The 26,107-nt window shown below is 43.7% G+C and overlaps 1 protein-coding gene and 1 long non-coding RNA gene across 3 annotated transcripts in view; one reads left to right on the forward strand and one right to left on the reverse strand.

Annotated features, from left to right (window-relative positions):
- LOC121538942 lies at positions 1-13,760 on the reverse strand. 2 transcript variants are annotated; one of them, XR_006657443.1, is made up of 7 exons: positions 13,672-13,760; positions 2,855-3,343; positions 2,604-2,719; positions 2,203-2,293; positions 1,689-1,974; positions 1,349-1,518; positions 1-1,234 (listed from the first exon to the last, which is right to left on the reverse strand). It is a non-coding gene; the product is annotated as an uncharacterized LOC121538942 (long non-coding RNA). The 2 variants fall into 2 exon arrangements; XR_006657444.1 differs by having other exon boundaries at positions 1,316-1,518.
- The window catches only part of LOC121539625 (thioredoxin-related transmembrane protein 1), a 26,299-nt gene continuing 13,723 nt past the window's right edge, over positions 13,532-26,107 (forward strand). The window contains exons 1-4 of the mRNA XM_041848263.2: positions 13,532-13,769; positions 16,237-16,352; positions 16,832-16,877; positions 20,565-20,693. Coding sequence (XP_041704197.1) covers positions 13,567-13,769; positions 16,237-16,352; positions 16,832-16,877; positions 20,565-20,693 — 494 coding nt within the window. The 5' untranslated portion in view covers positions 13,532-13,566. The remainder of the gene's footprint in view (positions 13,770-16,236; positions 16,353-16,831; positions 16,878-20,564; positions 20,694-26,107) is intronic.

A 26,107-nucleotide genomic window follows, 5' to 3' on the forward strand; every position in this document is an offset into this window, starting at 1 on the left:
ATAAACACACACACTCTGCACCGGTTATTGACTGGAGAAAACAGGTCCCTAGCAGAATGACAACAACATGGCTGCTAGTTAAAGAAGAGATGGAAAGGGAGGGACAGAGGGACAGAGACACTTAACATTGGTACATTCAGAAACTACTTTCACCTACAGTAACCATATACTTCGCACACGAACCGCCGCCCGCTTTGAGTAAGAAATCATGAATGTATTTACGTGAAATGCCTGGGTGCGCCGGGGATCTCTCGGTGGACAGGGCAGCCTTAGAAAGTGGGTTGTGGCCTTTTCACGGCACGCTGGTAAGGGTCTGATTGTCCGAAATGGTTCCAACAGTCTTCTACTGTTGTCCTTCCTCGTAGATGTCCGGTATCCGTTACCTTGTCATGTAGTCCTGAACAGAACTACAGAATTGATTTCCCTTCTATTCGCTCTTGAAGTTGCTTCTTTGAAGATAGGATAGCCAGCCGTATCGATGGTTCCCCAGTGGGGTGATGAGAGTAGCGTAATACGATAGTTGGAGCAGAGTAGCAGATGGTCCTACTTACTTAAATTCGCTTTCGAAGATACCTTACTTAGGACAGCTAATCAGCCGTACCAGTGATTGTCTGGGAGGTGAGTTTCTTTTCTTCACCTCGTGTTGAGATTCAAAGTTCCAACCATTTTAGACGTGTAGCTGCCGCTTCACGCTTTTCTGGTCTGATGTGTTTTTTCTTAATCTATCATTTATACATTCTGCTCAAAAGGGGCGGTTCCAGCATGCTGGCGGTGACTACTCACTGTGCAAAGCTTATGGAAAACAATTATCTCTTATAGCTTCTCAAATCACATCCCTCTCTTAACAAAAATACTTACATAATTTGTCATATTACATGCACAACGGAGGTGGGACAGCTCCTACACATAAACACAATATCAATGTATACACCTCCCTTCAGCAACAGCTGTTTCACAAGAAACAAACAAACATGGTAACAGCGATTGAAGTTGCCACAGAGCAATTGTCAACCGGTGAAAGAAAAACGTTCTGTTCCGAGCCTTCAATGTGGATTCGCGGAATTAATTTAGACTACAAAGACTAAAGATACAAAGAACAACGGCAGACTTTCTGCCTCTCCTTCTCCTGGTCATTGACCTTCGGTTCCAGGGCTCGTCTGCAGCTCTCAGCATTGTGCCTCTGGCAGGATATCTCCTCAGAGACCTGCTTCAACTTCTGCTCCACTGACACACACTGGGAAGAGACAGAAATTGTTTATTAATTTACTTGTGCTCAATACACCAGGAATGCATTAGCAGATAACATTTTGAAAACCTTGGCAACAGCCTGTTCGTGCTGAGTGGTAACCTTGCTGAGTTCATCCCTGGTCTTGTCCAGGGTCTTGTCTCTGTCTGTCAGGTCTCTCCTAGCCTGGTCCAGCTGGCCTTGAAGCTCCTGGAGCCTGCCGCTCTGCAGCCTCGCATCCTTCTCCTGTGACCGCCGACGCTGCTCCAGCTAAGACACGTTATTCTTTAGCTCTGATAGGACATAAAAAAAACAGGACCAGAAATTTTGAAACTACACTACCCAAGTTTCTCTAGTCGGAACATGTTGTTTTCCGTAACAACATGCTTTCTCACAAATGTGCCTACTGAATGTGACCTGGGTTTGTAAACTATAGATTTAGTATAAAATAGCGTGGCTTAACCTTGTTTCAGCATCATCAGCTGTTCCATCTGCAGGGAGGAGGAGCCATCAGAGTCAAACTGCGATACAGACGTGCTGAATCGCTGGCCGGGTTTGATTGGCGTCTCCTCTGCATTCCACAAGAAGCCATCAGAGGATGTCCCACCCCCGCCCCGCCTCTTCAGGGGCGTTTCAATATTACCCTTGGACTGGCAGCCCTGGTCCTGCTGTTGCCTTGGGAATACTGAGGAGCCTGCCTGTTGCCGGGCGGCAATGTCTTTATTACTGACGGACGACTGGTTCAACAACTAGAAGACAAGACAGAACCATGTATCACTATACATCGTATTACAACATTACATTACATCTTTGGCTTGTATGATCAGTTCAACTGCTGAATGAGGGGACCATTCCAGAGTGTCATTTTTAAAATGTAACCTTTATTTAACTAGGTATGGTCATAGTGGATTATTATGTAGTAGTAGTCCTGCACTGCAGTTGACTGTGTTGTGTTGCTGCTGAGAATTTCAACTCACTTTGACCTGTGTGATTTTGAGTTCAGCCTCCGTCTCTTCCTCTCCTCTACCTCCTGGTTGTATCTCTCCTGAAGGTCCTCCAGCCTGGAGTCTAGGGAGGGGGAGAGAGACAAACTGTTCACACCATACATTTAGAATAGACAGATGAGACTAGTAATGGCAGCTACAACTGCACCTTGACAAATGTCGAGTAAGTTAGTCATATTGTGCTCCTGTATGGCTCAGTTTGTAGAGCATGGCGCTTACATTGCCAGAATTGTGGGTTCGATTCCCGGGACCACCCATACGTAAAATGTATGCATGTATGACTGTAAGTCGCTTTGGACAAAAGCGTCTACTAAATGGCATATATTATTATTATTAAGTTCAGAGTGTAAGTGGGCCATATTGTGGTAGTCTACCATGCTGTCTGTAGATGGGAGTAGCAGCAGGAGTGGCGAAGGTCTTCTGAGGAGTGCTGTAGGACTGTAGATCAGAGGAGTGGGAGGGCTGAGAATGGTCCTTTTCATTCTTATAACTGTGGAGAGAAATACAGTTATTATTAACATGTTATAACTATCCTATTCCAAGCTAACTATCTACAGTATGTGCACAAAGCCAACGAATATCTTGTACAGCCCTAGTGTACAGTAGTAGCAAGTAAGCTGCTCACTTCTTGAGTTCCTGCTCCAGTCGTTCTATGGTCTTCTTGCTGGTGTTGAGCTGACCTGTTGTTCTCTTTCCCCCTGGTCGTGGGTTGCCTTCTGACGGGCCTTCTCCAGGGCATCACATGACTCTACTAAGGACTGGTTCTCCCTCTTTACGGCAGACGCCTCACTCTTCTGACTGTCCACCGGGAGAACACACGCATTTAAAACATTGAACGTCAGACAAAATGTCCCCTTCTAGAAAGAATCGTTATTGAATTCAGCATCATAAGTCGTCACCATCCTTTTGTTTCTGTTTCTGTAGAGCAGCCTCCAGTGAGTCGAGCAGGAACTGTTTCTGAGTCCTCTCCTTCTTCAGCTTGTCCAGCTGTCCCTCAATCTCTTGTATTTTCTGCAGGGCTTTGCCTGGAAGACCATCCTTCCACTCCTCCACGGCCCAGCTCATCCTGCTTCAATATCTGTAGCTAGCTACTTTAAGCCTCAACTTGCATATTCTGTGAGGGAGAAGTACCAAAGCTAACGTTAGCTAAGCATATTTTAATGGAGGCAGTGCTAGTACCATAGCCCTATGAGTAGTACGCCAGATTCAAGATATTTTATATAAACTTTCCTCTTTTGATTAAAATGTATGTTATCAAATAAAAAAGTAAATATCCAAATGTAAAAGCTTACATGAAATATAATGAATTTGGCTATAGGAGGACGGGCTCATTGTAATGGCTGGAATGGAATACATGGAACAGAGTAAAACGTGGTTTCCATGTGTGATGTGTTTGATACCGTTCCATTTATTCCATTCGAACCATTACAATGAGCCCGTCCTCCTATAGTTCCTCCCACCAGCCTCCACTGATAGGGCTACTAGCTAGCAACACAAAGAAGGTGTTCTATTAACCTGAGTGCACCGGTCTATGGCCCCTTGACATGAACAGGCAAAAGCGGTGAGGGAGGACCGCCCTTCTCAAATGGAACAGTAATCTGCACCATTCGGTCATGTTGTCAACAAAAGGCATCATCCAGAAACATACAACATCTCTTTTACATAAAATATATGTAATAATCTTTTACTACTTTTCATTTGGAAGGCAGATGAAGCATTTATGACCAAAAAAATCACGTTTGCATGTGAAAACACAGAATCCTACTGATTACTCCATGTGCTTAATCTAGCCTAGGCTACATCACTTTTGTTTTGAGCCAATTTCGCCATGGGCTTTGAATGGCGGACCCGGCTCAAGCCCGGGAGGCAGCCGGGTTCCAAAACGAATGCAATCCCTTTTCAACATACACAAACTCCTCCAACCGGGGTAACCTGGCCAGATAATCGAATCCCGTCAAAGTTTCGCTGACAGGTTTGACTCAGTAAACAGTGTTTGATAACAGTTCACACGCATGCATTCATAGCTAGCTATGCCGTTAGTTCATTCCATTCTGTCCTGATTGCTGGCGTATGAGTGGCAGTTCTAATATATAATAATATAGCTAGCTATGGCATTTACCAGACGCTTTTATCCAAAGCGATTTAGCTACAGTCATGCGTGCATGTTCGCTGCCTCTGACTCGTTTTGATTAATGTCCGTCGTCACTGCTTTTATTTAGTTCGCTACTAGCTAGCGCTAGGCTAGTTAATTAGAATGCTATTCGTAGCATTTATAACTATCAAATGTAAACAAAGGCTCTGGGGACTCTTAAATGTTGAGCCAGGGTGTGGAGTTTCTATGTCATATTTTCTATGTTGTGTTTTCTAGATCGTGTAGATCTATGTTGGCCAGGGTGGTTCCCAATCAGAGGCAGCTGTTGCTCGTTGTCTCTGATTGGGGACCATACTTAGGCAGCCTGTTTGGCACTAGTCGGTGTGGGATCTTGTTCCGTTAAGGTTTGTTTTGTGTAACCTAGGACTTCACGTTTCGTTTGTTTGTTGTTTTGTCGTGAGTTAAGTACTTAATAAAATGTACGCTTATCACGCTGCGCCTTGGTCCGTCTCATCAGTAAACGATCGTGACAGATATGTTGTTTGTTAACATGACAGTTCTTTTTTGTTGTTGTTGATTGAGCGCCATTTAGGTTAGGCTATTTGATCTGAGAAACCTGCATGATGTAAAAAGTGTCCTTCTCATTACATTGTCATACATTTTATCTCCAGCCTGTAGGCTACAGAAAAGGCCACATACTCTTTCTACCATATCCTATATCTGCTACATGATATATGTTAGATCATTTTTTTGACGCAACGTTGGTGGAGTGCTGCAGAGATGTGTCTCTCCAACAGTACCCTGGAGAGGCGCGCGCTGGGAATAGACAAGCAAAATATTTTGCCTTTGACAAAGTGGGCAATGCTTATAAAGGGTGGCATCAGCACTCACCTAAAAAGTCCATATGCCAATGGTTGAGAGAAATTGTCATTGTTTTTGGGCAAAATTATGTGAGGTTTTATGTGTTGTTGTTGGAGGTGCGTCTCCCGAGTGGCACAGTGCTAGCTATGCCACTAGCGATCCTGGTTCGAATCCAGGCTCTGTCGTAGCAGGAGACCCATGGGGCGGCACACAATTGGCTCAGCGTCGTCCAGGGTAGGGGAGGGAATGGCCGGCAGGGATGTTGGTAGAGCATGGCGTTTGCAACGCCAGGGTTGTGGGTTCGATTCCCACGGGGGGCCAGTATGAAAAATATACAAATAATGTATGCACTAACTGTAAGTCGCTCTGGATAAGAAGCGTCTGCTAAATGACTAAAATGTAAATGTCAGTTTAGCTCAGAAAATGGCCGCCTAATCCTGCCTAATGAGCGGGCCTGCCATGAATAGGGAGTCCTGTGAAAATAAAGACCCCCAAATGTCACGGTATAATTCACACTCTGCACACACACACACCGCCTTTGCTTCACTATACATTTCCAGTGTAGATAGTTTCTGCCACAGGCTTTCATCTAATCAATGCCTGGAGCCGAGCTAGTATGTCAGCAGACAAAAACCTAATGTTTTCCCAACGCCCCAGTGTAGCGCCTTGTTAGCTCACGGACAGTGGCGATTTTAGCATGTAAATCTTGGTGGGGCAAACTCCCCAAAATATTTTTAGAGCCATGCCAGCAAAGCCACTATACAACATAACACTAAACAATATATTAATTGCACTATAACGGTGACAAACGGTGCCCACAAACTGTTAGGCCCTACATAAAGCTGTCCCAACAGCAGAGCTTTCCTTTCAGCACCATGGAGTGAATCCTTAACACCGCTACATCTGGCTACCAGCGGAGCCTTGTCTGGCAGCGAAACAGTTAATTCAGCCTTGTTTACTGCCTTTTTTTAAAACATAGCTGATATGGCTGACTTGCTTAGACAAATGTGCTTTCTACTGACAATTGAGATGTACAAACTATGGCATAAGGGAACGATGAGCGGATAAGAGGCAATCCGTAATTTCGATGAAGACATTAATAAACGAGCTAAGATGGACGTAGTCAATATAACTATTTGTTCAGCACTTTTGAAATGTACAGCGAAATAATTCAGAACATGGGTCGTTCTTACAGTATTCTCTCTTTACACCAAGTCAGAACCGTAGGATAAATAAAGAGGGCATAAAAGCAGACAACGAAAGCTCTTACAATATTTGATGATTACATTTCTCTAAAACAGGCTATAGGCTACATTATGCACCACCAAGTCAAAACCGTAGGTTAAGTTAGGAGGGGGAAAGGGACCAAATTATTAGGGTGAGGCACATGGGCTACTAACAGCTTACTACATAGCATACACTTAGTATTACTTTCTTAGCTACAGTATATATACAGGTGAAGTAAGTTTACATACATGTCACGATCGTCAGGGAGAGACCAAGGCGCAGCGTTGAAGGTGAACATATTTATTATTATACTGATCACACGATCAAAACAACAGACGATAACGTGATGTCTACGGTTTAACACAAAACCAAATAAGAACAAGAAACCACAAACCCAAAGGGAAAGACAGACAGTTTAAATATGGCTCCCAATCAGAGACAACCAGCTGACACTCGTTGCCTCTGATTGGGAGTCACTCAGGCCAACATAGAAATACAAACTAGACCCACAACCTACAACACAAAACATAGAAACTAACACCCTGGCTCAACATACGAGAGTCCCCAGAGCCAGGGCGTGACAGTACCCCCCCCTAAAGGCGCGGACTCCGACCGCGCCAACCAAACACAACAGGGGAGGGACCGGGTGGGCACTCCGCCTAGGCGGCGGATCCGGCTCCGGGCATGATCCCCACTCCTTCTCTAACCCCCCAAAGTACCCCTGGTCCGGTCTGGCCCTGCTGACCAGAGCTGAACTGAACACTGGTGGAGCGGATTGCTCTAGCTCCGGCGTGACGCAGCACCTGACCGGTGCCGGACCCGCCACCGGTGGAACAGGCACGGGCCGTGCCGGACTGACGACGCACACCACTGGCTTGGTGTGGGGAGCAGGAGCGGGCCGAGCCGGGCTGACGAAACGCACCACTGACTTGGTGCGGGAGTAGGAGCGGGCCGGACCGGGCTGGACGAAGCTCACCACTGACTTGGTGCGGGGAGCAGGAACGGGCCGTGCCGGGCTGACGACGCGCACCACTGACTTGGTGCGGGGAGCAGGAACGGGCCGGACAGGGCTGACGAAACGCACCACAGACTTGGTGCGGGGAGCAGGAATGGGCCGGACTGGGCTGGCGACGCGCACTACAGACTTGGTGCGGAGAGCAGGAACGGGCCGGACAGGGCTGACGAAACGCACCACTGACTTGGTGCGGGGAGCAGGAATGGGCCGGGCCGAGCTGGCGATGCGCACCGTAGACTTGGTGCGAGTGGCAGGAACAGGCCGGACCGTACTGGGAACACACACCACTGGCCCTACGTGGGGATCAGGAACAGGCTGGACCGGACTGGCAACACACGCCAGTACCTCTCGCCGTGCCTCTACATCTTCCACCCCCTCTTCGACCAGTGGCCCCCGTAACCTGGCGGCCTCCTCTGCCAATCCGCTGGGCCGCTCTGCCGCGGTCTCCTGCTGGCCCATCGTCCACGGCGTTAGCCCCCCCCTAAAAAAATTCTGGGCTTCACTCCTACCCGTGGCCAAGGTCTCCATGTCCCTCGCCAGCCGTTCGCCCTTCTGCCACAATGTCAAGCCCCTCTCCTCCTCATCCGGCTTGACCCAGTCGAGGAGGCGAAGGAGATCTGTTAGAGATCTCCCTGGCGATGGCTCCTGGACACGCTGCTTGGTCACATCTTGGTGGTTTCTTCTGTCACGATCGTCAGGGAGAGACCAAGGCGCAGCGTTGAAGGTGAACATATTTATTATTATACTGATCACACGATCAAAACAACAGACGATAACGTGATGTCTACGGTTTAACACAAAACCAAATAAGAACAAGAAACCACAAACCCAAAGGGAAAGACAGACAGTTTAAATATGGCTCCCAATCAGAGACAACCAGCTGACACTCGTTGCCTCTGATTGGGAGTCACTCAGGCCAACATAGAAATACAAACTAGACCCACAACCTACAACACAAAACATAGAAACTAACACCCTGGCTCAACATACGAGAGTCCCCCGAGCCAGGGTGTGACAATACACCTTAGTAAAATACATTTAAACTCAGTTTTTCACAATTTCTGACATTTAATCCTAGTAAAAATTCCCTGTCTTAAGTCAGTTAGGATCACCACTTTATTTTAAGAATGTGAAATTTCAGAATAATAGTAGAGAGAATTATTTATTTCAGCTTTTATTTATTTCATCACATTCCCAGTGGGTCAGAAGTTTACATACACTCAATTAGTATTTGGTAGCATTGCCTTTAAATTGTTTAACTTGGGTCAAACGTTTCGGGTAGCCTTCCACATGCTTCCCACAATAAGTTGGGTGAATTGTGGCCCATTCCCCCTGACAGAACTGGTGTAACTGAGTCAGGTTTGTAGGCCTCCTTGCTCGCACACACTTTTTCAGTTCTGCCCACAAATGTTCTATAGGATTGATGTCAGGGCTTTGTGATGGCCACTCCAATACCTTGACTTTGTTGTCCTTAAGCCATTTTGGCACAACTTTGGAAGTATGCTTGGGGTCATTGTCCATTTGGAAGACCCATTTGCGACCAAGCTTTAACTTCCTGACTGATGTCTTGAGATGTTGCTTCAATATATCCACATAATTTTCCTTCCTCATGATGCCATCTATTTTATGAAGTGCACCAGTCCCTCCTGCAGCAAAGCACCCCCACAGCATGATGCTGCCAACCCTGCGCTTCACGGTTGGGATGGTGTTCTTCGGCTTGCAAGCCTGCCCCTTTTTCCTCCAAACATAACGATGGTCATTATGGCCAAACAGTTCTATTTTTGTTTCATCAGACTAGAGGACATTTCTCCAAAAAGTACGATCTTTGTCCCCATGTGCAGCTGCAAACCGTAGTCTTGCACACTTTTTTATGGCAGTTTTGGAGCAGTGGCTTCTTCCTTGCTGAGCGGCCTTTCAGGTTATGTCGATATAAGACTCGTTTTACTGTGGATATAGATACTTTTGTACCTGTTTCCTCCAGCATCTTCACAAGGTCCTTTGCTGTTGTTCTGGGATTGATTTGCACTTTTCGCACCAAAGTACGTTCATCTCTAGGAGACAGAACGCGTCTCCTTCCTGAGCGGTATGATGTCTGCGTGGTCCCATGGTGTTTATACTTGCATACTATTGTTTGTACAGATGAACGTGGTACCTTTAGGCGTTTGGAAATTGCTCCCAAGGATGAACCAGACTTGTGGAGGTCTACACATTTTTTTCTGAGGTCTTGGCTGATTTATTTTGATTTTCCCATGATGTCAAGCAAAGAGGCACTGAGTTTGAAGGTATGCCTTGAAATACATCCAATTGACTCAAATGATGTCAATTAGCCGATCAGAAGCTTCTAAAGCCATGACATCATTTCCTGGAATTTTCCAAGCTGTTTAAAGGCACAGTCAACTTAGTGTATGTAAACTTCTGACCCACTGGAATTGTGATACAGTGAATTACAAGTTAAATAATCTGTCTGTAAACAATTGTTGGAAAAATTACTTGTGTCATGCACAAAGTAGATGTCCTAACCGACTTGCCAAAACTATAGTTTGTTAACAAGAAATGTGTGGAGTGGCTGAAAAACGAGTTTATCTTTTGGCCAAATTTCACATTCACAAATGTAAATTTACAAACAAAACAACACATTTTCTTACCGTACAAAAATAAATTGAACTATATTTTAAGACAATTAAATACTCTACCAATAAAAAAGCTGTTTTTGTCCCTTAAGGTCCTTGTGTAATGTGATATTGTACCCCCTAGCCCAATTTGTCCTTTGTACACTGCTCAAAAAAATTAAGGGAACACTTAAACAACACAATGTAACTCCAAGTCAATCACACTTCTGTGAAATCAAACTGTCCACTTAGGAAGCAACACTGATTGACAATAAATGTCACATGTTGTTGTGCAAATGGGATAGACAACAGGTGGAAATTATAGGCAATTAGCAAGACACCCCCAATAAAGGACTGGTTTTGCAGGTGGTGACCACAGACCACTTCTCAGTTCCTATGCTTCCTGGCTGATGTTTTGGTCACTTTTGAATGCTGCCGGTGCTTTCACTCTAGTGGTAGCATGAGACGGAGTCTACAGCCCACACAAGTGGCTCAGGTAGTGCAGCTCATCCAGGATGGCACATCAATGCGAGCTGTGGCAAGAAGGTTTGCTGTGTCTGTCAGCGTAGTGTCCAGAGCATGGAGGCGCTACCAGGAGACAGGCCAGTACATCAGGAGACGTGGAGGAGGCCGTAGGAGGGCAACAACCCAGCAGCAGGAATGCTACCTCCGCCTTTGTGCAAGGAAGAGCACTGCCAGAGCCCTGCAAAATGACCTCCAGCAGGCCACAAATGTGCATGTGTCTGCTCAAACGGTCAGAAACAGACTCCATTGGGGTGGTATGAGGGCCCGACGTACACAGGTGGGGGTTGTGCTTACAGCCCAACACTGTGCAGGACGTTTGGCATTTGCCAGAGAACACCAAGATTGGCAAATTCGCCACTGGTGCCCTGTGCTCTTCACAGATGAAAGCAGGTTCACACTGAGCACATGTGACAGACGTGACAGAGTCTGGAGACGCCGTGGAGAACGTGCTGCTGCCTGCAACATCCTCCAGCATGACCGGTTTGGCGTGGGTCAGTCATGGTGTGGGGTGGCATTTCTTTGGGGGGCCACACAGCCCTCCATGTGCTCGCCAGAGGTAGCCTGACTGCCATTAGGTACCGAGATGAGATCCTCAGACCCCTTGTGAGACCATATGCTGGTGTGGTTGGCCCTGGGTTCCTCCTAATGCAAGACAATGCTAGACCTCACGTGGCTGGAGTGTGTCAGCAGTTCCTGCAAGAGGAAGGCATTGATGCTATGGACTGGCCCGCCCGTTCCCCAGACCTGAATCCAATTGAGCACATCTGGGACATCATGTCTCGCTCCATCCACCAACGCCACGTTGCACCACAGACTGTCCAGGAGTTGGCGGATGCTTTAGTCCAGGTCTGGGAGGAGATCCCTCAGGAGACCATCCGCCACCTCATCAGGAGCATGCCCAGGCGTTGTAGGGAGGTCATACAGGCACGTGGAGGCCACACACACTACTGAGCAACATTTTGACTTGTTTTAAGGACATTACATCAAAGTTGGATCAGCCTGTAGTGTGGTTTTCCACTTTAATTTTGAGGGTGACTCCAAATCCAGACCTCCATGGGTTGATACATTTGATAATTTTTGTGTGATTTTGTTGTCAGCACATTCAACTATGTAAAGAAAAAAGTATTTAATAAGATTATTTCATTCATTCAGATCTAGGATGTGTTATTTTAGTGTTCCCTTTATTTTTTTGAGCAGTGTATATTGTTTATATATACTTGTGTTCCCCCATGTACTTTTGTACTGATTTGTTGTTAATAATAATAATTAAAAAAAATATATAAATATATATATATTTAAAAGAAATCTCGATTTGTAGTGAACTTGAAAAGAATTCATAGCGGTGAACGAACTTGATCATAATAAACACATTATAGAGCCCAAAAGGGCCGTCTAATTAAGCAATAAGACCCGAGGGAGTGTGGTATATGGCCAATATACCAAGGCTAAGGGCTGTTCTTAGGCCAATGCAACGCGGAGTGCCTGGACACAGCCCTTAGCCGTGGATATTGACCATATATCACAAAACCCCGAGGTGACTTATTGCTATTATAAACTGGTTACCAACGTATTTAGAGCAGTAAAAATAAATGTTTTGTCATACCCCTGGTATACGGTCTGATATACCACGGCTGTCAGCCAATCAGCATTCAGGGCTACTTCCTACACAGTAGCCGACCAGCAGAGCTCGTGATTTCACGCTCCAGACCGGACACTGGGGGACCTGCAACAGTGCCACCTGCTAGTGGTATAGATTAAGCATGGAGGGATGATTTTACGACGTTGCGGTCTTGAATGCAACACGTTATTTGCGTGTCACGTGACCAAAAGCGGCAGCGAACTATGCAACAAACACAAATATTTTGCGTTAGAAAAAATTGCTAAACTAGGATATAAAATCCCACTAATTATGCCTTTTAATGTGATATTAAAGAGCTGTCAATGTGAGCTGTATATTTTACAGTTGTTTAGAAAACTGCTGAGGGGCGGTTTTAGAGGTAGCTGGGCTAAAAGGATGTAGAGGGTTGCCATTACAGTGATAGTGTAGAAATTAATGGCATCAATATATTAGATAAGAAATGTAATAACAATTTAGTCCGAGAAGTTATTAAAAGGAAGTTTACCCCTGCTGCAATTTTTCTATGCGCATCTTCATTTGATGTGAAATGAGCGTGCGTGGACTAATCCACATAAATATTTGATAACTAATAAAGTAAGATAAGTCTCTTACAAGATCCTTTGTAATAGTCTTATTTCTAAATATGTAATTAATGTAGAAAAGGAATGTAGCTTTTGTAAATTGGAAGGCGAGACTATAGAGCATTTATTTTGTGATTGTTTGCATAGTTAAATATTTTGGACAGATATGAAAATATATACTAGTGATAAGACGGGTAAACCTATAAGCATTACCAAATGTGATATTCTTGTTTATTTTACATACACGCACAGTGACTGCCAATACATTGTGAATTTATTCATTTTATTGGGGAAATTGTTCATCCATAAAATGAAGTTCATGGGTAAAAAAAATACATTTTCAATATTCTTCAAAAAAAAAATCCCCCAATATTATATAACATCCCTAAAATATATAAACACAAATTATCAAAGAAGTGTCTACAGTATTTATCAAAATGTAACTTGTCTATAGCGTAGTTTTTGTGTCTCTGGTTTTATGCATACTTTTTTTATTTTGTCTTTTTTTGTTCTTATGTGTGATATATATTGGTTTGTACAATGGTCGTGTAATGCAAAAAAAAAAAAAGTTGCCACTAGTCTAGTTACCACAGCCACAAAGTCAAATTATCGTCAGAATTTGCTTTCTTTTTTAAATATAAGGTTAGGGTTGGCCATAATGTTAGCAGTGTGGTTAAGGTTAGGTTTCAAATCTGATTTGAAGAAGAGAAATTGTATAAATAGGCGGGGTTTAGCCATAATTATGACTTTGTGGCTGTGGTAACTAGTAACGAGCGAAGTAGAGACGGGCGACGACGAGTTGACTAAACATGGCGCCCTTGCTGGATCACAAAATTGGCGATGCTATGTTATCTTCTTTACCTTTGCGATCAAAATCGAATCTTCTAACATGTTCACTAATTTTGGTGATTTACCTGACGTCGCAGCCAGCTTTGGCCAAACCGAGCAGCCTCAAAGAGATCACTGACGGAAACTGGGAAGAAATCTTGGCAGGGGAATGGATGATTGAGTTGTAAGTACAGCTAGCAAGCATGCCAAGCTAACTGCTTAGCTAGGTTAGCTAGCCATACAGCTACGTTGTTTTGCAATAGTCCGTTTTTTGTAGTCTTGAATCGGCACGTGTTGATTTCCAGACCACACCTAATCAGCTACTTCTGATCTTAACAAGCTAGCGTAGATAGCTAGTTACATTGTTGCATAGGCTTGCAGCTAGGAATCTAAATGAAATGCTTTCAAGTACACACGATAATCAGGTCCAATGAGGTGGAAGGCTAGCGTTTGGCTGCTGGATACTGAGTATTGTTGTTAGGTATCTACATAGAATTAGCAGTGTTTCCACTAGGATTTTCTTTCAGCAGAGGTGCAACGTTAGTGAGTGGAGGGGGCGTGTCTAACGGCACCAATTCAAACGTAACAATTTAGAGGCCTTCTTGGCCACAGAGAATTGCTGTTTTAAAGCTAATTTCCTGCAATTCTACACATTTTGTCATGGGGCAGAGAGAAAATGTGCAGTTTTAAAGCCAATTTCCTGCAATTTTACACATTTTGCCATGGCTTATGCGGTGTTCTTATGCTATCTGAGTGACTCAAACATTATAACAAAATGTATGGGGGCCCCATGCCATGACATTTTTGGAAATCCCGACAGAGATTATTGCGGCACGGTCAGCATTTTTGATGGAGACCACACATATACTAGGTGCACTTGATCTTGCACACCCAACGAGGAGAGGTAGGCTACTTTAACTTGAAGCAGCGAATTCTGAGAGTGTGTGAATAATGCAACAAAGATGTGCTTTTATTACAATAGGTAGGCTGACGAGTAGAAAGCAGAAAGACTAATGTTTCCAAATAATCTGCGGGACAACAAAAATATGTTAATTCCCAAAGTTGTCTGTCTTGACCGCCCGCTCCTAACCGCAGCATGAAACATGCAGACCGCGCCGCAATGATCTGTCGGGATCCGCAGGTCACAGCCCTCTACTTTATGGTGTAGTTAAGATCTTAAAGGGGCAATCTGCGATGGGTACATACATTTTTTTTGACTTTTAATGATAGCTATATAGCCATTGATTCTTGAAGAATATAATTTATGAGTTTAGTTCAACAGTCTAACCCCATTAGAACCCAAAATATAAGCTTGTTTTACTCCATTGTTTGTAAACAATACAATTGTAAACAAACACTGTATAGCTTGCTGTTTAGCTCTTCTGTTTACCCAAAAAGGTGGCGGGGTGTCCACTTTGTTGTTATTTGAACTGCAGATTGCCCCTTTAACTAGAAAGGTTATGTATAGCTCTTGAAAAGCCTTCTCAGTTTGGTTTTCAGCAGTTAGCTTCTCCCACGGTTGGCTGCGTGTGATCTACAATTCCGACACTGTGTTTTAACGTTTATAAACATCAATAATCATCGATTGCAAAACGTTTTTTTAAACATATGCTATTATGCCCTTTATCTTTCATATCAGCGACAAATAATCTTTCAAATTAAAAAGTTACTTACTGTAGCAGTTTTGCACAGATCCATACGCTGTGTGTGCCTCCAGTTGATGAACTACACTTCCTCACCAGTTACTTACACCCAGGTGTTTGGAGCACGCTAGATAGCTAATTAGCACAGGTGGCTGCCTCTGTCTTCCGTAAACAAGCACTGTAACATGGAGATATGGCTGTGTGGGAACACTAACCCTATAAAGGTGTATATGAAGAAATTAGATTGTTTTTTTATTATTATATCTCGCTAATATGAAAGATACGTTTCATATGTTTCCAAAACCGTACCGCAAGCGATGCATTTTAACGTTCAGAACGAGCGTTGAGGCTCTTAACAACCTCCCGAGTGGCGCAGTGGTCTAAGGCGCCGCATCGCAGCGCTAACTGTGCCACTAGAGATCCTGGTTCGAATCCAGGCTCTGTCGCAGCCGGCCGCGACCGGGAGACCCATGGGGCGGCGCACAATTGGCCCAGCGTCATCCAGGGTAGGGGAGGGAATGGCCGGCAGGGATGTAGCTCAGTTGATAGAGCATGGCGTTTGCAACGCCAGGGTTGTGGGTTCGATTCCCACGGGGGGCCAGTATAAAAAATAAATAAATAAATAATAATAATAATAATATGTATTCACTAACTGTAAGTCGCTCTGGATAAGAGCGTCTGCTAAATGACTAAAATGTAAATGTTAACAAAACTCCCCCTGCCAGAAGATACTATCGTCCATAGGCGCTAAAGGTGGTTAGCGTCAATGAATGGGGTAGGTTATGTGTTGACCTAGCTAAGGTATACTTCAGTGTCCATATGAAGAACTCAGATTGTAAAACTTTTTCTTTTTTTAGTCATAGGTATGGATAATGTTGACCATTCATAACATGTTGACAACAGCTGCCATTAAATCTTGTGTAGTTGTCAGTTTATTTTGTTTGAAAACTGTCTAGCTAATGTTATTTTCATGCCAATGTTTGGCCTCAACTCACTCTTCCCCGGCAGCTTTGCCCCGTGGTGTCCGGCGTGCCAGCAGCTCCAGCCCGTGTGGAATGATTTCGCCGATTGGGGGGAGGACATGGGGGTCAACATAGCGAAAGTGGATGTTACTGAACAGCCTGGTATGTATACTCTCCTTCCCTGGCTGGCTGACTGACTGCCTGCCTGACCGTGTGCTTGTCAATTACTTCCCTTCTCATGTTTCACAGAGCTCCAGGATGAAGTTTCCCCTAGGTACAGATCTAGAATCAGCTTCCCATCCCCCAATCCTAACCTTAACTATTAGTAGGGAAAATGCAAAACTGACCCAATATCACTGTCTATGGGCAACTGCACCCTAATCCTTTCAGAGAAAGGATTACACCCACTATGTTTTGTAGTGTAGACAATGCATGTCATTTGATCTAGCTATGGTCCATTATTACCATTGGTAGGACTTGTTACCATTGGTAGGACTTGTTACAATTGGTAGAACTTGTTAGGCCTAGTATCTCAGGTTTTTGTAGACCTGTAATATTAGTCAAGAACAAGATGATGTTGGTCATTCAGAGATATTAAGTCATATTCACTAACATTCTGCTCTCTCCTTCCCGCACCTTAGGTTTGAGTGGACGATTCATTATAACATCACTTCCGACCATCTACCAGTAAGTTCTCTCTCTGTAACTTCAAGTTACTGTATGTCTCTCATCCTGTTCTTCTCACAGATGCACGCCTACAAACCTCAACCAATCTATGTAGACTACACTCACACAGTCTCATCAGTAATTGTGATCATCTAACCTACACATTTCAGTTTATAACCCTCACTGGAATGTGAGATGCTGTTAGATAGCTTCAGACTTTGTCTGGAAGAGGAAATGTTAGTGTTTCTTTCTCACATCTCTTTTTTGCTAATGTAGTGATCCTACGCCCAGTTTAGACTAAAAAAGTAAATGACTGTCAATGGTAGAAGAACTGTAATTATATAACCCTATATACAGTTGAAGTCGGAAGTTTACATACACCTTAGCCAAATACATTTAAACTCAGTTTTTCACAATTCCTGACATTTAATCCTAGTAAAAATTCCCTGTCTTAGGTCAGTTAGGATGACCACTTTATTTTAAGAATGTGAAATGTCAGAATAATAGTAGAGAGAATGATTTACACTGCTCAAAAAAATAAAGGGAACACTTAAACAACACAATGTAACTCCAAGTCAATCACACTTCTGTGAAATCAAACTGTCCACTTAGGAAGCAACACTGATTGACAATACATTTCACATGCTGTTGTGCAAATAGAATAGACAACAGGTGGAAATTATAGGCAATTAGCAAGACACCCCCAATAAAGGACTGGTTTTGCAGGTGGTGCCCACAGACCACTTCTCAGTTCCTATGCTTCCTGGCTGATGTTTTGGTCACTTTTGAATGCTGCCGGTGCTTTCACTCTAGTGGTAGCATGAGACGGAGTCTACAACCCACACAAGTGGCTCAGGTAGTGCAGCTCATCCAGGATGGCACATCAATGCGAGCTGTGGCAAGAAGGTTTGCTGTGTCTGTCAGTGTAGTGTCCAGAGCATGGAGGCGCTACCAGGAGACAGGCCAGTACATCAGGAGACGTGGAGGAGGCCGTAGGAGGGCAACAACCCAGCAGCAGGACTGCTACCTCCGCCTTTGTGCAAGGAGGAGCAGGAGGAGCACTGCCAGAGCCCTGCAAAATGACCTCCAGCAGGCCACAAATGTGCATGTGTCTGCTCAAACGGTCAGAAACAGACTCCATGAGGGTGGTATGAGGGCCCGACGTCCACAGGTGGGGGTTGTGCTTACAGCCCAACACCGTGCAGGACGTTTGGCATTTGCCAGAGAACACCAAGATTGGCAAATTCGCCACTGGCGCCCTGTGCTCTTCACATATGAAAGCAGGTTCACACTGAGCATGTGACAGATGTGACAGAGTCTGGAGACTCCGTGGAGAACGTTCTGCTGCCTGCAACATCCCTCAGCATGACCGGTTTCGCGGTGGGTCAGTCATGGTGTGGGGTGGCATTTCTTTGGGGGGCCGCACAGCCCTCCATGTGCTCTCCAGAGGTAGCCTGACTGCCATTAGGTACCGAGATGAGATCCTCAGACCCCTTGTGAGACCATATGCTGGTGCGGTTGGCCCTGGGTTCCTCCTAATGCAAGACAATGCTAGACCTCATCTGGCTGGAGTGTCAGCAGTTCCTGCAAGAGGAAGGCATTGATGCTATGGACTGGCCCGCCCGTTCCCCAGACCTGAATCCAATTGAGCACATCTGGAACATCATGTCTCGCTCCATCCACCAACGCCACGTTGCACCACAGACTGTCCAGGAGTTGGCGGATGCTTTAGTCCAGGTCTGGGAGGAGATCCCTCAGGAGACCATCCGCCACCTCATCAGGAGCATGCCCAGGCGTTGTAGGGAGGTCATACAGGCACGTGGAGGCCACACACACTACTGAGCCTCATTTTGACTTGTTTTAAGGACATTACATCAAAGTTGGATCAGCCTGTAGTGTGGTTTTCCACTTTTCAATTTTGAGGGTGACTCCAAATCCAGACCTCCATGGGTTGATAAATTTGATTTCCATTGATAATTTTTGTGTGAATTTGTTGTCAGCACATTCAACTATGTAAAGAAAAAAGTATTTAAGAGTATTTAATTCATTCAGATCTAGGATGTGTTATTTTAGTGTTCCCTTTATTTTTTTGAGCAGTGTATTTCAGCTTTTATTTCTTTCATCACATTCCCAGTGTGTCAGAAGTTTACATACACTCAATTAGTATTTGGTAGCATTGCCTTTAAATTGTTTAACTTGGGTCAAACGTTTTGGGTAGCCTTCCACAAGCTTCCCACAATAAGTTGGGTGAATTTCGGCCCATTCCTCCTGACAGAGCTGGTGTAACTGAGTCAGGTTTGGAGGCCTCCTTGCTCGCACACGCCTTTTCTGTTCTGCCCACACATTTTCTATAGGATTGAGGTCAGGGCTTTGTGATGGCCACTCCAATACCTTGACTTTGTTGTCCTTAAGCCATTTTGCCACAACTTTGGAAGTATGCTTGGGGTCATTGTCCATTTGGAAGACCCATTTGCAACCAAGCTTTAACTTCCTGACTGATGTCTTGAGATGTTGCTTCAATATATCCACATAATTTTCCTTCCTCATGATGCCATCTATTTTATGAAGTGCACCAGTCCCTCCTGCAGCAAAGCACATCCACAGCATGATGCTGCCACCCCCGTGCTTCACGGTTGGGATGGTGTTCTTCGGCTTGCAAGCCTGCCCCTTTTTCCTCCAAACATAACGATGGTCATTATGGCCAAACAGTTCTGTTTTTGTTTAATCAGACCAGAGGACATTTCTCCAAAAAGTATGATCTTTGTCCCCATGTGCAGTTGCAAACCGTAGTCTGGCTTTTTTATGGCGGTTTTGGAGCAGTGGCTTCTTCCTTGCTGTCGATATAGGACTCGTTTTACTGTGGATATAGATACTTTTGTACCTGTTTCCTCCAGCATCTTCACAAGGTCCTTTGCTGTTGTTCTGGGATTGATTTGCACTTTTTGCACCAAAGTACGTTCATCTCTAGGAGACAGAATGTGTCTCCTTCCTGAGCGGTATGACGGCTACGTGGTCCCATGGTGTTTATACTTGCGTACTATTGTTTGTATAGATGAACGTGGTACCTTCAGGCGTTTGGAAATTGCTCCCAAGGATGAACCAGACTTGTGGAGGTCTACAATGTTTTTTCTGAGGTCTTGGCTGATTTCTTTTGATTTTCCCATGATGTCAAGCAAAGAGGCAGTTTGAAGGTAGGCCTTGAAATACATCCACAGGTACACCTCCAATTGACTCAAATGATGTCAAATAGCCTATCAGAAACTTATAAAGCCATGACATTTCCTGGAATTTTCCAAGCTGTTTAAAGGCACAGTCAACTTAGTGTATGTAAACTTCTGACCCACTGGAATTGTGATACAGTGAATTATAAGTGAAATAATCTGTCTGTAAACAATTGTTTGAAAAATTACTTGTGTCATGCACAAAGTAGATGTCCTAACCAACTTGCCAACTAAAACTATAGTTTGTTTACAAGAAATGTGTGGAGTGGTTGAAAAACGAGTTTTAATGACTCCAACCTAAGTGTATGTAAACTTCCGACTTCAACTGTAACTTAGTGGCACATTAGGCAAATAAACTGCTTCTGTCCTTATTGTGGTTAATGCCACAATATTGGCTTGTTAACCTGTCTTCAATTGTGTGCTAGATCTCTATGATCACACTGTGTGTGTGTGTGTGTGTGTGTGTGTGTGTGTGTGTGTGAATCAGCTGTAAGGATGGTGTGTTTAGGAGGTACCAGGGGGCTCGCACCAAAGATGACTTCCTAAGCTTTATTGATGAGAAGAAGTGGCAGGGCATTGAACCGGTGTCTTCCTGGTTCGGACCATCTTCCTTCATGTGAGTGGATTGATTGATTGTCAGTCTCCTTTCCTAACTGGGTCGTTCTGTGTGAAACTTAAACAAAATCCTTTTTGGATCTTTCTGACATTTTATGAAAAGGTCATTTAGAGTTAGGGATGGGCATGAGTACTCGAACTGACGTCAACTCGATCTTTAACCAGAGATTTAAAAAAAATCAAATACTATAAAACTATTTGGTAAAAATTGTCTCGAAGACGACGTTCATTTGCTTTGACTCTATTGTTCCATTTGTACATATGCATTTGCGGAAAAAAAGAGAAAAAAAACAAGCCAAGCATCACACAGTTCTGTTCCCTAAATTCCCTTTCCCTCAATGTCTCACGCACTCCCTCTACTTCTCGCGCCTACAGAAATAAATGCCTATTAAAAAAACAATCTAACTGATGAGATACACAAGCTACATTCCTTTTCCAAATAATGACAGTTTTATCACAAATTCTAAATGGACTGGTTGACTGAAGTAGGGTGTATGTGTTCCAACAGTTTTGGAAAAATTGCGTCATTTCCCGCTTAGGCTACTTTGCGCTTGTCACTAGTTACCACAGCCACAAAGTCAAAATGGTCTATATCAGGGGTGTCAAACGTACGGCCCGCGGGCCGGATCATGCCCGCAAACGGGTTTAATCCGGCCCGCGAGATGATTTTGAGAAGTAAAGTATAAACTTTTTGTAAAGTATAAAAATGCGCTGCAATTTTTCAATAAAATTAACTGCTGTTCCAATTGCGTCCACTGGATGGCGCAATACCAATTGTGTTAAGCAAGCAAACTGTTTATACCGGGGCAGAGCAAGTAGGTCAAGCACGTGCAGCCAATGAGCTACTTTGTTTTGCCCGCGATATTTATTACGGCTTCTACTTTTAACATTATGTGCTTTGGCACCCTCATTGCCCCAATATGTCTCTGTCAAAAAAGAGAAAAGTGGACGCAGAGTGTTCCAAGAAAAATGGTCATCCTATTTATTCACGGAATTGAATGGGAAAGCTGTATGTTTGGTGTGTTCAGAGCATGTTGCAGTGCTGAAAGAATATAACCTTCGGTCGCCACTATGTGAGTCTTCATGCCGACAAATATGACAACTTTCAAGGACAGCGGAGATGAGAGAAGGTGAATGAACTGTTGGCGGGTCTGAAGAAACAGCAGTCTGTGTTTACTCACAGCCGAGACATCAGTGACGCTGCAGTGAAAGCTAGCTACCTCATTGCTAATGAAATCGCAGTGGCTTCAAAACCATTTAGTGAGGGTGAATTTGTAAAAACATGCATGATGAAGGCAGCGGAGATTGTGTGCCCTGAAAAGCTGCAGGCTTTTGCAAATATCAGCCTGACAAGAAACACAGTTGCAGACAGGATTTCCGATCTTTCAGTGGATTTGGACAGCCAGTTGAAGCAAAAAGTAAAGTCATTTATTGCGTTTTCGGTTGCAATTGATGAAAGCACGGACATTACAGATGTTGCACAACTGGCCATTTTCATCTGCGGAGTTGATGACACATTGACCGTCACCGAGGAGTTCGTGGAGGTGGTGCCGATGACAGATAAAACGACAGCAGCTGATATTTTTACCGCACTCGTCGGCGCGCTGGACAGGGTCGGAGTGGACTGGTCCCGCGCTGTCAGCCTGGCTACAGATGGTGCGCCCTCAATGATCGGGAAAAAAGCAGGCGTTGTGACAAAGTTCAGAGAGAAAGTGCAATCTGCAAATGGAGGACGTGATTTTTTGACTTTTCACTGTATTTTGCACCAGGAGGCTTTGTGTTGCAAGTCATTAAAGATGGATAATGTCATGAAGGTGGTCATCCAAACTGTTAATTTCATCCGATCCAGAAGCCTGAATCACCCTCAGTTTGACAGCCTTCTCAGAGAGAAAGACCACATCTATGGCCTGCCATACCACACTGAGGTAAGATGGTTAAGCCGAGGTGCTGTGCTGAGGCGTTTCTTTGATTTACGAGAAGAAATTGAACAGTTCATGGAAGAAAAGGGCAAACCAGTGTTAGAATTTCATTCCGCAGAATGGATGCAGGACCTTGCATTTATGGTGGATGTTACAGAGCACCTGAATAACTTGAACAAACAGCTGCAAGGGCGCAACAAAGTTGTCACGCAGTATTATGACAGCATACGTTCTTTCAAGTTGAAGCTGTCATTGTGGGAGACGCAACTTGCCGGTGGTGATGCAGCTCACTTCCCCTGTCTGAAAAATGTGTGCGCGACCCAACGTGGCAGACATGAAGCGGTTCAAAGATAAAATAACGGGACTGTTACGGGAGTTTGAGCAACGCTTTCAGATTTATGTTTATGTTTTTATGTTGATGTGCTATTGTTTTTAATTGATTTTATTTTATTTGTATATTTAACCTATTCTTGACTCTGTGGTTCTTGCACTTGTTTGGGGAACAGGATTTCATTATTTTTATCTACATTTCTGCCTGAGAAATGACACCCTGATATAGTTCTGTGATCTGTGAAACAGTTCTGTTAATCACTGAGGCATTGTGTGTTTGTGTGTTCTTTTTCTTTAGAATTTTCAAATAAACTTGACGTGTTTTATGATTAATAGTGATGTTGTGCTTGTACTATTTTGGACACACTGTCCTCAGGCTCCAGCTTTATGTTGTATGTTGATCGTATTAAAACAAAGAAAACAATCTGAAGTTGTTGTTTTTAAGTTATATATACCATGATTTTTCCGGTCCGGCCCACTTGGGAATAGATTTTCCTCCATGTGGCCCCTGAGCTAAAATTAGTTTGACACCCCTGGTCTATATTGTTAAAAATCATGAAATATTTGTTTAGCTTTTTGGTCTTAATTTAAGGTTAGTCATAAGGTTAACGGTGTGGTTAAGGTTAGGTTTAAAATCAGATTTTAAGAAGCAAAATTGTAGAAATAGGCAGGGTTTATGACTTTGTGGTTGTGATAACTAACTTTAGAGACGACCCTACTTTGCGAACTGCTAGTGGCATTTAGAATTGGTTAGCCTAGGCTATTCCCCCCTAAACATAGACAGGTTCCACACTGGTAATATGCAAAAACAGTAGTTTGATAAAGAGAGTGTGTATTTTCATCAGAATCTTTAAGCCTATGCCTACTCACCAAACAGATGTCCTGGACATAATTCATCCCCATGCAGTGTTCAATGTAGAATTGTTAATCCATTTAGAAAATTCCAAGGAACAGGCATAATAAACTCAATCGAACATCTGTATATCGAAAAGAAGATCGATTTTGGTTTGTAAATCTGGAAAATGTTTCTTTCAACAACTGATCATTCTTCGCACTATTCTGTTCTATTTTATTCTGTTATTGTGTCATGTTTTTTACTATAAAATAGTTGTCTTGACTGTGATACAGTGGGGGGAAAAAGTATTTAGTCAGCCACCAATTGTGCAAGTTCTCCGACTTAAAAAGATGAGAGAGGCCTGTAATTTTCATCATAGGTACACGTCAACTATGACAGACAAATTGAGAAAAATATTTCCAGAAAATCACATTGTATGATTTTTAATGAATTTATTTGCAAATTATGGTGGAAAATAAGTATTTGGTCACCTACAAATTAGCAAGACTTCTGGCTCACAGACCTGTAACTTCTTCTTTAAGAGGCTCCTCTGTCCTCCACTCGTTACCTGTATTAATGGCACCTGTTTGAACTTGTTATCAGTATAAAAGACACCTGTCCACAACCTCAAACAGTCACACTCCAAACTCCGCTATGGCCAAGACCAAAGAGCTGTCAAAGGACACCAGAAACAAAATTGTAGACCTGCACCAGGCTGGGAAGACTGAATCTGCAATAGGTAAGCAGCTTGGTTTGAAGAAATCAACTGTGGGAGCAATTATTAGGAAATGGAAGACATACAAGACCACTGATAATCTCCCTCGATCTGGGGCTCCACGCAAGATCTCACCCCGTGGGGTCAAAATGATCACAAGAACGGTAAGCAAAAATCCCAGAACCACACGGGGGGACCTAGTGAATGACCTGCAGAGAGCTGGGACCAAAGTAACAAAGCCTACCATCAGTAACACACTACGCCGCCAGGGACTCAAATCCTGCAGTGCCAGACGTGTCCCCACTGCTTAAGCTAGTACATGTCCAGGCCCGTCTGAAGTTTGCTAGAGTGCATTTGGATGATCCAGAAGAGGATTGGGAGAATGTCATATGGTCAGATGAAACCAAAATAGAACTTTTTGGTAAAGTCGTGTTTGGAGGACAAAGAATGCTGAGTTGCATCCAAAGAACACCATACCTACTGTGAAGCATGGGGGTGGGTGTTTTTCTGCAAAGGGACCAGGACGACTGATCCGTGTAAAGGAAAGAATGAATGGGGCCATGTATCGTGAGATTTTGAGTGAAAACCTCCCATCAGCAAGGGCATTGAAGATGAAACGTGGCTGGGTCTTTCAGCATGACAATGATCCCAAACACACCGCCCGGGCAACGAAGGAGTGGCTTCGTAAGAAGCATTTCAAGGTCCTGGAGTGGCCTAGCCAGTCTCCAGATCTCAACCCCATAGAAAATCTTTGGAGGGAGTTGAAAGTCCGTGTTGCCCAGCGACAGCCCTAAAACATCACTGCTCTAGAGGAGATCTGCATCGAGGAATGGGCCAAAATACCAGCAACAGTGTGTGAAAACCTTGTGAAGACTTACAGAAAACGTTTGACCTGTGTCATTGCCAACAAAGGGTATATAACAAAGTATTGAGAAACTTTTGTTATTGACCAAATACTTATTTTCCACCATAATTTGCAAATAAATTCATAAAAAATCCTACAATGTGATTTTCTGGATTTTTTTTTTCTCATTTTGTCTGTCATAGTTGACGTGTACCTATGATGAAAATTACAGGCCTCTCATCTTTTTAAGTGGGAGAACTTGCACAATTGGTGGCTGACTAAATACTTTTTTTCCCCACTGTAAGTGCTCGGGAAATAAGAGCGTCTTGTCTGCTAAATTAACAAAAAAGGCTATGCCATTGCACAGCCATAGGCTTCTACAAGCCCAGTGCCACACTGCTGAGGTTACTACCTTTTTTGAAGATTGTGTTCCACTATATAATATAATATAATATAATACACCCGTCAGCAACGGGTCTGGCTGAAATAACCAAATCCACTAATTTGAAGGGGTGTCCACATATTTTTGTGCCTTCGGAAAGTATTCAGACCCTTGACTTTTTCAACATTTTGTTACGTTACAGCCTTATTCTAAAATGGATTTTAAAAAATTACAAAATCCTCAATCTACACACAATACCCCATAATGACAAAGCAGGAATACCTTATTTACATAAGTATTCAGACCCTTTGCTATGAGACTCGAAATTGAGCTCTGGTGCATCCTGTTTCCATTGATCAACCTTGAGATGTTTCTACAACTTTATTGGAG

This window comes from Coregonus clupeaformis, chromosome 25 (assembly GCF_020615455.1).
Source record: "Coregonus clupeaformis isolate EN_2021a chromosome 25, ASM2061545v1, whole genome shotgun sequence".
NCBI lineage: Eukaryota > Metazoa > Chordata > Actinopteri > Salmoniformes > Salmonidae > Coregonus > Coregonus clupeaformis.